The sequence below is a fragment of the Aethalodelphis obliquidens genome, unplaced genomic scaffold (genome assembly GCF_003676395.1).
Source record: "Aethalodelphis obliquidens isolate GAN/ISIS:26980383/991018 unplaced genomic scaffold, ASM367639v1 scaffold25, whole genome shotgun sequence".
Classification (NCBI taxonomy): Eukaryota; Metazoa; Chordata; class Mammalia; order Artiodactyla; family Delphinidae; genus Aethalodelphis; species Aethalodelphis obliquidens.
Window position 1 is genome coordinate 12,317,189 of NW_020837969.1, and position 12,550 is coordinate 12,329,738.

Genomic DNA, 12,550 nt, shown 5'->3' on the forward strand with positions numbered 1-12,550 from the left:
AAATGGAAGATGTGGCTCATCTGCTGTTTCCTTCTAGAACGACCAACGTCAACCCTGCAGAGACCCTGGGGGACTTCTCCACTCAAAGCCCTAATTTTACAGTTGCGAAACGTACTTTCACTGCCCGGAAGTTTACACTGTAAGACAACAGAGTAAATTAATGATAGAGACTAGAGTTAGACCTGTGGCTTTTTGACTTTACATTTCATATTTTTTCCGTTTTAGGGCATTCTAGTAATTTATATTAATTGTCTGATAATTAATATAAATTAATAGGTAATGATCATTAATAATTTAAGGGAAGTAAGTTGAATATGAGTTGTTTTGGTTCTTACAAGTTACCTGTGATGATGAAATGGAACACATATATTTTGTGTATTGCATGAACTAAGAATCCATATAACTTGTAAGTATGAATTATGAAGTTATTAACTTTCAAAATACCCAAATTAGTTGATACTGGGTCCATAGCTAGTTTTGGTGAACATTCTAAGGGGTTTGTTTGTTTTTCTTTTTATAAAATACTCCCTTTGAAGGACACAGAGGAGGCTTGTGGCACATGAAGACTCAGCCTGCAAAGCTTCCTTTCTTTTTCCTGAGTGTGTGTGTGTGTGTGTGTGTGTGTTGGGGGTGGAGTGATTAGGGGAGAGGGGATGCAAGTCATGACTTTACTTTTTGGAATCAAGTTTTTCGGACCTAGATTGGAATGTTTGAATACCTTATTGTTAGCAGTAGGCAGTGGGCGTGAAAGGCTGAGTTTTTGGAAGATGGATGGGTGACAGAAAATAATGATTCCTAGCTTATTTGGGAAATTCTATGTTTGTTTCAAGTGTCTTTTCTTTGTCCTTGTACTTTTACAGCTGAACTCTTGTTATCTGAAGGATGAATTCTTTTGGCTTTTTGTGTCCTTTTCATTCGAGTGGATTACAGTTATCTCCCCACCAGGGGGCAAGCGAAGAAAAGCAAAATCAGTCTGACTTTGTTGCTGCAAATCCACTGCAGTGATGCTTTCTTATAGCATATATATATATATATAGCAAAGAGGGATTTTATGTGTGGGTGGGGGGGGGCGTGTGTGTGTGTGTATTAGCTATATTTGACTGTATAGAATTGCCACAATTCAACTTTGCCTCTTAGAAATCCTCTCTAAATGATTGTAGCAAAAGTAACAGCTTCACTGGGAGTTCTAATACTTTGGGGCTTGCCCCACATGCATATTTCAGACGTGCCAGATCCCCTCTTCCATGCCTGAGATTTAGTCTATTTATTTGGCCACAGAAGTGATCAGGAATGTGGTTACAGTATGTTCTTAGAGACACTGCAGGCTGTAGGTCTGAGGGAGAGCATTTTCAACATACTGTTATTAAAGAATCAGAACCCTCCTTAGCATGCGGGTAGGTCCCGTCCCTGCCTCTTACTGCCCAGACTGCTTCTTACTTTAAAGTGAGGTTCGTTTGGAAGTTGTCTCACTTGCTATTTTAGAATATTTAGAACAACTTAAAAAATATATTTTTTCAGTTTTATTGAGATGTAATTGACATACAGCACTGTACAACTTTGAGGTATACGGCATGATGACTGGATACCCATATAGTGCAAAATATAGGACAACTTTTTAGAATAGGTAAGAAGTTCAGAAAACAGAGGCAGGGAAAATAAGCAACTCATTAAGGATTTGCTATTGGATGAATAATGAAAACAAATACAGAACTGACCTTGCCTGAATCAAGATATTGAAAAATAGCAGGTGAGAGAAATATTTATGGTGGGAGTTTTATTTTCCAATGGATGTGTACGATTTGGGAGAGTCACTTGTATGGAAAAAGATTTGACTTTGGGATGACGAGTCCTGGCCTGGCTTTCAGCAAGTGCTCTGTTCTTGCCGGTGAGTGGCTTATGTAATTAATTTCCTCATTTAATCCCTGTTAAAAAAAAATTTGGTGGATAATGAAGTCACTTGATCTTTTTATGTTCATTACAACACATATTTATTAAAATAACACACAGATGATTCCTCATTTCCCTAGTAGTTCTTACTGCCTTTCTTGATTTGAAGAAGTATTTAAGAAGTATCGACTGCCCCAGGCGTTCTGCAAGACTCAGTCTTAATGTATATGTACCAGGGATTTCCCTGCTGGTCCAGTGGTTAAGACTCTGCGCTCCCAAAGCAGGGGGCCCGGGTTTGATCCCTGGTTGGGGAACTAAATCCCACATGCATGCCGCAACTGAAAGGAGCCCGCATGCCGCAAAGAAGATCCTGTGTGCTGCCGCTAAGACTCGGCACAGCCAAATAAATAAATATTTTTAAAAAAATAAACAAATACATTAATATGTACCAGAGCTGCTTTTTTATTTTTTTAATTTATTTTTAAAAATTAATTAATTAATTTGTTTGTTTATTTTTGTGGTGCAGTGTCTGCTGTATTTCGAGTGTGAGACTATTAGGACACAAGTGTTCCCATATTATCATACACAACGACAGTCACATACACATGGCCAGTTACATACTTACACCAAGCTGTGGTCACTGCAGACCCACATTCACGTTCAGACAGTCACACACACAGTCACATACAGTCCCATAAACATATCAAGTTACGAAGTCAGTTACCTCTCCCTCATTCACCCAGGCACCTGGACAGATCCAGCTAATAATACAGTACCACCCTCAGCAGCTCTCATGTGCTGGGGCATGTGGCTGACTTACCATGTTGGATCTCCTAGGCCCCAAACCACCCTTTCGCCGAGGTCAGGAAGGAGAATCCACGCCAGCATTCACACTGGAAACCTTGCTAGGTTCGAGTGTGGGAGATCTGGAATACTCCCTTCAGCCAGAAACGCTATCAAATCGTAAGCTCTCGGGCCTGAAAGTCTCCTGGGAACATCCTATCCCACTCTCAAGGCAGGAAGCCTCGTGCAATCTCCCCAACAGATCATTCAGCTCCTGCCTGCACGTCTAGTGACACGGTAGAGCTGCTTTTTTAGACGGAACCTAGCGTATATCAGTTTACTAGTTCCATACTACACGACTAAACTGATTTTTCAGAGACTTTAAATGGCATGTGGAAGACGATGGCTTTACTAACAAAGCAAACAGGAAAACTCCAGGCCTTACAGTCTGCTGCTATTAGTTTTCCTTGAATTACCTCCCGAAGTACCTGTGAATGACTCATTACGTATAAAAATAAGTTATAGGTGCTCTGCAACACTTTGTAGTTTCTTTAAGGTTTTTGATGGGGCTGCCACCAGGAACATGGGCGTGTGACCCTCATACGGGCCTGTGAATCAAACGGCTTTGTGATTTTGTATATTTAATGAAGGGTGCTCCAGGGCTGTGTGCGGAATGGGTTAAGCAGAGGCGGAAGAAAGTGCTTTATGACAAAGATCACGTCTTCTCAGAACCTACCGTGCTGGCTGCCCGCGTTCTGTTCTTAGCAAATTGGGTTTTAGTCCTGGTTTGTGTGATTTTCCATGCATAATGGTCCCTTTTCATTCACTGCCTTTGAAGCGTGCTTGAGTTTGCAATCATCTCTCCTAGATAAAATAAGTCACAGCGAGTTTCAAACTTCTTTATTTGTCTTGGAAAGAAAACCCTTTTTTCAAATAAAATTACACATGGCATCCCAATATATAAGGATGAAAGCAGAAGGACTCTTTGGGGGAGGAGGGATGAGCTGCTCAGAACCTTGCCCAGATTTCTCCCAGAGGGACCTCGCCCCGACTTCTAGAACTCCTCAGAGCTCAGTGACGTAGAAGATGAACTTGCTTTTGTACCCTCTGTTTTCCGCTCACTTTTTATACTTGCTCGGCCCTGTCTGTGTACAGAAGCTTTAGTCTACCTTCATGGGAACGGAACTTTAGATCAGGGCTTGGCAAACTTCTTCTATAAAGGGCAAGATAGTAAATATCTTCAGCTTTATGGGCCATATGGTCTCTGTCATAACTACGCAGCTCTGCCTTTGTCACACAAAAGCAGCCTAGACATATGTAAATGGATGAGCATGGCTGGGTCCCAATAAAACTCTATTTACGGACACTCAGATTTGAATTTCCTGTAATTTTCACATGTGATGAAGTTCTGTCTTTTCTCAACCATTTAAAAATGGATAAACAGTTCTTAGCTCACGGGCCATGGAACTGCAAGCTGGATTTGGTGTGCGGGTCCTAGTTTGCTGACTCCCGCTTTAGTTATTCTGTGGAGATTACTTAAAAGAGATTGTGTGTGTTTAGCTGAAGTTCAGATTGAGGCAGTTGTCGTTTAGTTCAGCTTCTCCGACAATCTCTTTTCTCTTTCTGAGGCTACCACCATATATGCCTGCTTTGTGCCGTGCAGGCTGCTAATTCCTGATGCAAGTGTTCTCTTGAATACTCTGTGCTCAGATGCAGTGAAATACCTTCACATCGGGGGTTAGGGCATCAACTTGTGCACCTTGAGGGTGGCGGGAGGGACACAAACGTTCAGTTCATCACACTCTCCAGTTTCCTTATATCCATTTTCATAAGAAGAGCAAAATGAAAATGAATACTCTCAGAGGGCTAGTGAGTTCTTGTATTTGCTTTTGCCAAGACTGCACATCCTCGTCACCCAAAAGTCACATCCCAATTTGTGACTGAGCTGAGCAGCGGGTTTTAAAGACTGGAAGGGAGCAGGGGTTGAAAAGAAGAAGACGCAGAAACGAGGAGAAAAGCTCAGTTGATTGACCTGCAGGCTGAAATGTACTTCTTCCAGTAAATACCCATGCAGAATTTTGCATCTTATGACTTGTCATATATTCCTCCTACCCAGCCACCGTGCTAGATTCCCATAATGGTGCAGTTGTGTAACGTGTGTGTGTGTTATAATTGCTATGTTCTTTGCTATTCATAACAACCCTGTCAAGTCAATTGGCCAGTGTTGTTATGGTGTGACCCCGCTGGCTGTAGAGATCAAGACCAGAAGTGTGGGGAGTTGGACAGACTTGCCCAAGAGCACATCACAAGTTGGTAACAGAGCTGAGATTGAAACTAGGCCTGAAACTCATGTCCTGTGTAATTGTCACATCACACTCCTTCCTACAACCTCCTGGTGGTTGAAAAGCGCTTGTCTAAACCTTATCTTTGAGGCTGGATACAGAGTTTCCTGTTTCAGCTTCAGGTGCCCTGCCAGCTCTGTCATCTTTGATTGTCTTGCTACTTTGTGTCTCAGGTTAAGTGTTGGAGAAATTAAGGGGGTGGTAAAGCCTTTTTCCTACTAGGATAAAGTCACCATTCTGTTGCAGTCATTTAAGGCTCAGTCCCCTAGGACATTAGGGATAAGCACATATTGGTTAGGAAATTAAAACTGATTCTTTATTGCACTGGCCAGATTTGTCTAAAATAAAGCACTTTAAAATTTAAATTTTGCTTTTTTGAAATGCTGTTTGAAACAGAAACTTACGTCCAAGAGAAAAACAAAACAAAACAAAACAAAACACAGCATGGCTGATAGAAAAACAATTTTTAAAAAAGCAAGACATGAAGAAGTCATTTTCTAATGATAGCAAATATTCAGGATGAGTATCCAGTTCTCTCAGGGCTCGTATCTCAAGGATATCTTCCCATTTAGGAAATAGAATGATTTTACTAGGCTAGGACTTCTTACAGTGTTTGGAGTTTGGGAACTGCATCTGGAGAGCTGCTTCCTTCAGGTTGAGCGTGTTTATCTCATGAAGGCTTGGAATGGAGGCGTCTGAACCTTGGGATGGCCAGCTGGTTCCTGAAGCTCGCGTCGTTATGGGGAAAGACAGAGGGATGTGCTGGTCTCCTTGATTTTCATGAGCTGCGCAGCAAGGCTGTGGGCAGCCTTCCGTTCTCCTAGATGTTCTGGGTCCGTAAAAGGGGTTGACATAGCTCCCCGAGAGTTGCTTGAACTTCTGGAAGGAGAAACTCTTGGAGCAGCCCCAGTCCTGGTCCCCAGACCTGGATTTCAGTCTCAGCCTTGTCACTCATGGCTATTTATTCTCTGTCACCTTCACTTTCCTTATACATGAAATGAGGGTGACAGAATCGGACAAAAGTCTGAGGGTTTGTGGGAAGAACTGACACATTGCTTAGTGCGGTAACTGGCACAGAGTCGGTGTTCAATGAAAGGTAATTCACTTTGCCTCTCCTTCACATCCTCCTGTTCCAGGGGGCACCAGGAGAAAGGAACCCTCAAGGACAAAGGAGACCCAAAGGCCCCAGAACTGGCTGGTGAGCCAGGAGGGAGGGACCAAGGGACCCTGGGCAGCTGAGCCCATCCTGGTCCTTCTGAAGAGGTGCTGCTTTTGTGGTGGATGCAGATGGAGTCACCAGGTGGGCAGGGAACCGAGCGACCGCCTGTATCTGAATCTGGGCTTCTCCGTTTACATTGTGAAAGCTTGCATTTAAATATCTACACATCATAAAATCAGATGCTGGCGTGACTGTACAGGTTTAGTGCATGTTTATCCTTGACTACAATTGCTTATTTAATTGTTTATCCTCCCCACATGACTTTAAACTCTGTGAGGGTAAAAGGACCATGTCATCTCATAGTGTATAGTCACTGGTGAATGAATGTGGAACACAGTACCTTGCCCAGAGCCAGCAATATAATATGGACTCAATTCATGCGTGTTGAGCAAATGCATTTTTTCTTACTTTTTAATTGTATTTATGTAAAAATTGAGGGCTAACCTAATACAGTAAAGCATATAAAAAGTGCACTAACTTTAAGTGTACAGTTCAATGATATTGTATATATAAAATATATATATATATACACACATAGATACATACCCCTATAACAGCCAACCACACTGAGATGTAGAAATTCCTGGCACCCCACAAAGTTCATCTCTAGAGGAGGGGTGTCTGTATGATATATTCTAATTTTAACATTAAAATTCATTTACTCAGCTATATTTTCTAGAACACTTACCATGTTACATAGCATTATACTACATACCAAGGGTGACACCTACAAAAAATAAGACACATTCTGCCCTTCAAAAGCCTCTTGATTTGGTTTGCAAGGTAGGACTAAACCTTAAGTAATCCAGTAACCAATTGTTTACCAAAATTAGCACTGCAAACCAATGGTTTCTGGATTTTATTTTTATTTTATTTTCTTAATGACAGAATTCTTTCTTCAACTAACACTTACCTGGAGCCTTATATGTAAAACAAACAAGCCAGGGAATGTTCCGGTTGAAGCTGAAATAAGCACTCAACCACTCCCACCCAGGGACGTTTTGCTGCCACTGTTAAGGGAGCTCAGAGAGGGAAAAGATTAGGGTGTCTGGAGCAGCTAGGGTCAAGCCTAGACCTGAGATTGGATGTGAATGGTGTATATACCCCAGGGTGGGAAGGTGAGGGTAGTTAGAGGGCCTTCCAGCCTGGGAGAGATGCTTGAGGAAAAAGGAACCTGCGGTCTGAATGGTCATGGGAGCACGTGCATGGGCAGGGGTGTAGTGAGGACCAAGGGGGACACGCCTGGAACAGCCAGTGCGAAAGGGTAAAGGGTCTCTAGGAAGAGAGTTCTTCCTCTCCCAACATTACATTAGATTTCCTCATGCCTTTTGTTTAAATTTTACTCCAAACAAAGAGACGTTATCTAATTTTCTTTAGATAGCCAGATCACCCCTAGAAAATACCTAAGAAAGGGGAGTTACATTTGTGGACCGCTGGGGTCATGGGTGGAGAATCTACAGTGCCAGGTGATACCATGTCTGTGAGCCATTTGAAGACTTCAGAACTCTGAACAGACGTCTTAGGACCGTTCGAAATGGAAGTTGCAAAGAAAGAGTGCAGAGACCAAAAAGAAAGAAGCACTAGAGATGCATTTATATTTATAGAATCTAATGACACAAGTGATGGTGTGAGTCCCGAGAGTACTCCTAATTATAAATAGGGAGGCTAAAAGGCTCAAATGTACTGAGTCTATTTCTTCCAAGGCAAAGAGAGCTATTTGTTCACCTCTCGGAGAGGCAGCTGCTCCCACAGGTGAATAGGTTGTCATTAAGTGTAGTTAAATGACAGCTTACTAAATGGATCCTACTACCTAAAGCAGTTCTGCTTTGCAACGACCCTGTGTGTCAGCAAGGTGAGCTGTCCCACACTGATTAAATGATGCTCTATCTGGTTCTATAAAAGAACCTCAGAGTTCAAGAGATGGAACTTTAGAAAGTAATCATGAAAAATAACTTTGTTGTTTTTGACAGCAGAATTGTTAATTGCAAAGAATATTTGCAATTCTTTGACTACGAAATTCAATCTTTTTGCGATTTAGTTCTACAAATTCAACAGATGTGGGACAAACATTTATTGAGAGCCAGCTGTGTACCAGGTACTATATGGTGATGAAGAGAAACAGTCAGTGAACAGAACTGTGGAAGTTCTTGCCCTCATGGAGCTTATATTCTCATGTAGTAATTCCAAACTGCTTCCACATTCTCACTGACAAGATGAAATAACTACTTAAAAAGTGTAAGCAATTCATTTGGCTGAAGTATCAGTGGATTTTCAAGTACATAAAATTGGGGGAAGGTAAAGGTATTAAGAAAGAAGTGTATATAAAAGTGAATTCTAGCTCATCATGTTCATACACATGTCCACTATTTAATAGCATAACAGAACTTTTTCTCTGCCTTAATATTTCAGGAGAATTCTTTCAGAATTATTAACAGATCGTTTTAACGATCTCATTTCATCTGGAGACTAAATAGAATTTGACAGCCGATAGCCAAAGTCAAGTTAAATGGACAAAGTATATAAATATCAATGATGTGAAGGTGTGTAATCCATAGACTAAGAAGGTCTTGGGTAGCTTTCAGATTAAAAAAAAAAATGTATCTGTAAACACTTTAGCCATGTCTTTTATGTTTAGCTATTAGAGTCAAGATGTATCTGAAACCACGGAACATTAAGTGACACAAAGAAATATTGCAGGATAATAATGCTGTGGTGCAGTGGCTAAAATATTCTTACTTTTTCTGATTTCTTGTGGATTGTAAGGGAGCAGAAGCTGAGAAGCAAATGAGAAGAAAGAGTTTAGGGAGTGTTTTGTGAGGATTGCCTACCTGAAAATCAAACAAAGTAAACATGTTAAAAATAATCAGCACACATGTTCCTCTCTTAGTTATAAGAAGTAAATGCAGGCTTCCCTGGTGGCGCAGTGGTTGAGAGTCCGCCTGCCGATGCAGGGGACACGGGTTCGTGCCCCGGTCCGGGAAGATCCCACATGCCGCGGAGCGGCTGCACCCGTGAGCCATGGACGCCGAGGCTGTGCGTCCGGAGCCTGTGCTCCGCAATGGGAGAGGCCACAACAGTGAGAGACCCGCGTACCGCAAAAAAAAAGGAAGTAAAAGCTGCTTAGAGAGGGCTTTTTTTAAATTATAATATTTTCCTCAAATAGAAAAGCACCAATATTAAAAAAAAGAGAAAAGATTAATTACCCAGCGTTTTGTTTCGAGTTTTACTTTCAAACCCAAGAATTCTTGCTTGTTTCCAAACTTGGTGCTAAGGAATTTTTCTGTTCCAAATTCAACAATACAGAACATGATTTGTCAGTTATTTTCACATTTCTTAAATTTAAAATTTAAAGACAATTTAGCGAATAACGGTGCAAAGAAACTGTATACTGTTCTTACAGTATATAAGAAACAGGGATGACTCTCTGACAATCTAAAAGGGACAATAAGAAATGTCCACCACAGCTAAATACAAAATAGAAAGTAATACTTACAGAGAAGTACAGCAAAAGTGATACAGGAGTCCAGAAGAGGGAGAGACGGCTTCTGGGAGGGAGAATGGACAAAGGAATATCACTGGCTGGATGGACTTTACACCTACAAAGCTGGGGAAGGTCATTCCATCCAGTCCTGGAAAAGCTTCAGTAAAGCTTAAACCAGGTAGGGAATGGGTTTAGGGAGATTGGAAATAGGAAGAGTCAACAGTTCAATTTTTCTGGATTGTTGAATGTGCCACACAGAATTCTTAGAAATGAGGCCAAAAAGATGGAAAAGGGACACATTCCAGGTCTTTGATGCCAGACCAAGTAGACTGAATTTTATTTGCTAGGAAATCAACAACCGTTTGGGGTTTCTAAGCAGAAGCATGATTAATCAGGAAGCACTTTTAAACAGAGGAGTTGTAAAGTCAAATGCCTGTAAAGACCAAGTAGTTAACTAGCAAAGTGGAGAGGATGTGGCAGAGAGGCTGTCTTTTCTAGGGGGTTGTGGCTGTTCAGGGCTTTAGGAGTGCAACCTCTCACTGTTTACTGTTCTCTTGTGCATATGTGCTTTGTTGTCCCAAATTACATTTTGATACCATGTGTGCCCATTGACATAGATTTGTAATTATTGTTTTATATAGTTTTTTTTTTTTTTTTCGGTACGCGGGCCTCTCACTGTTGTGGCCTCTCCCGTTGCGGAGCACAGGCTCTGGACGCGCAGGCTCAGTGGCCATGGCTCATGGGCCCAGCCGCTCCACAGCATGTGGGATCTTCCCGGACCCGGGCACGAACCTGCGTCCCCTGCATCGGCAGGCGGACTCTCAACCACTAGCGCCACCAGGGAAGCCCTCAGGCCTTGTTTTTCTTGATTTTTGTGGTTGCTGATCTTTGTTTAGTGATTTTTCTGAAACGATTTTGTGAAGCCTATATTCTTTGTCATATAAAGCCATTGATGTCTTTGGTTAGTGTAGTGTTCAGTTAGCAATTTTGACAGAGATTTCCTTAAACTTCTCAAACCAAAAAATAAAAAAGAAAGAAAGGAAAAGAAAAGAAAAACGGAGGCGGAGGGGGAGGAGAGAGAGAGAAAAAAGAAAAAATTAAATAGCTAGTAGGCTGTGTGTGTTTGGAGCATGCCTTCAGTACACACCATGCCATTTACAGCTCTGCCCTAGTTTTCACTTCCTGCTTGCACAGAGCCTGAAAGTCAGTTTGAAATGCAACATTAGGACCTTCTCTGATCTTTGCTGCGGGTATACCATGCATATGAACTTTTAGATTCCCAGGAACATGTAGGAGCTTTCAAAATCTTTACTTCCCAAAGTATCTCACTCTTACCAGGCTTTTTGGTACGTCTGTTGTTTGTCCCAAACAGTATCCTTTGCCCCAAGTGGCAGCAGGTAATTCATTTGCCTTTAAACATTTTTGACAAATGCCTCTTGGGTACTCACCTCTTCACTCAGGGAGAGTTCAGAATTAGATGAAATAAACATAAGACCTTTGCATCTGTCCTTCAGGGGGTCACCAGGCAGGTCAAACATAACCATAATTATTTGAAAACAACGTCTGCTCTGATCCTTCCAGCACCAGGAACCCACACCAGGGAAGTGGGTTGTGTCTTCAAAACCGCCACTGAGCTGGGTAAGGGGGCGTGGGGCTAGGCAAGTCAAAATGCCACAAATCCCTCTTACTGACATTTAGCCCCTTTCTTCTTGATTCTGTGTTCACCTGGTTGCTGTAAAGCTTTAGAGCAGATAAAGTTGATTCTAACAGTTTTTATTAGCTGTTTTGTGGAGGAACTGGCCCGTGGAATTCCCTCCTCCACTGTTTTCACTGTTGTCACTCACGTACTTTAAAAATATTATATATATAAAACAAAACATGTGTGCGAGCTAAGTGCCAATACCTTTGGTATAGAGCAAATTGGAGAGGAGAAAGATTGAATGAGAAGAAGGGAAAAGGAAACTGGGGGGATATTGACCAACCCAACCTCAGGCACCAAACACAGCACAGTCTTCTAGAAAGTTATGCAGTCCATGTGTCTGTTCTATTAGAGGAACAGGGTTTGGTTGCCTGTAATAGAAACTTGGCTAATACTGGCTCACACAGATAGGAATTTATTTGAATTACATAACGAGCAACCTGGGATGGATAGGCAAGGGCTAGGGAAGTAGCCCAATGATGCTGTCAAGAACACAGGCCCTCTTGGTCTTTCTCTTCACTGTCATTAGAACATTGGCTTGCACATCCTCTGTTGTTGCCTTTTGATCTCAAGATGGCTGCTGCAGCTCCAGCTATCTCCTGTGCATTCAAGGCAGAGAATTGGCACGAGCCCTTTTCCTGGTGTTTTTGTTTGTTTGTTTGGTTGGTTGGTTTTAAGTTGGGACAGAAAGCTGTCCTCAGAAGACATCTTATGTTTAATTAGCCATGAATAGGTCACATGCGTATTCCTTTCAGTCACTGGCCAAATTACCATGACAAGGTATGATTCTTTCCTTAGGGCTGAGGAAGGTCCTGTGCTTCAAGAGATCAAAGAATCAGGGTTCTGTAAGCCAGGAAGAAAGAGGGAGGGTAGCTGTCAGGTAGGCAATGGACAGTGGTGGCCATGGGCAGAAACTAGGAGGAGTGGCAGATAATGGCGGGAGGTGGCTGCTTGGAAGGTCAAAATTGGAGCAAGCGCTCATCTTTATTGGGGGAGCAAGGGGGTGAGAAATGAAGATCAGGAAAACAAAGTGTCCAAGTTGTTATTTAATGGGGGTAAACCCAGAAAGGGTCGACATAGCCGAAGAAAGCCGAAGCCCGTGGCATTTCCGGAGCTGGAACAGGGGCCTGGAGCCCACG

At 42.1% G+C, this 12,550-nt stretch overlaps 1 protein-coding gene across 1 annotated transcript in view; it reads left to right on the forward strand.

The window, feature by feature from the left end:
• Positions 1–12,344: 12,344 nt before the first annotated feature.
• The window catches only part of STOX2 (storkhead box 2), a 162,231-nt gene continuing 162,025 nt past the window's right edge, over positions 12,345–12,550 (forward strand). The window contains exon 1 of the mRNA XM_027123008.1: positions 12,345–12,414. Within this exon, the coding sequence (XP_026978809.1) occupies positions 12,345–12,414 (70 nt within the window). The remainder of the gene's footprint in view (positions 12,415–12,550) is intronic.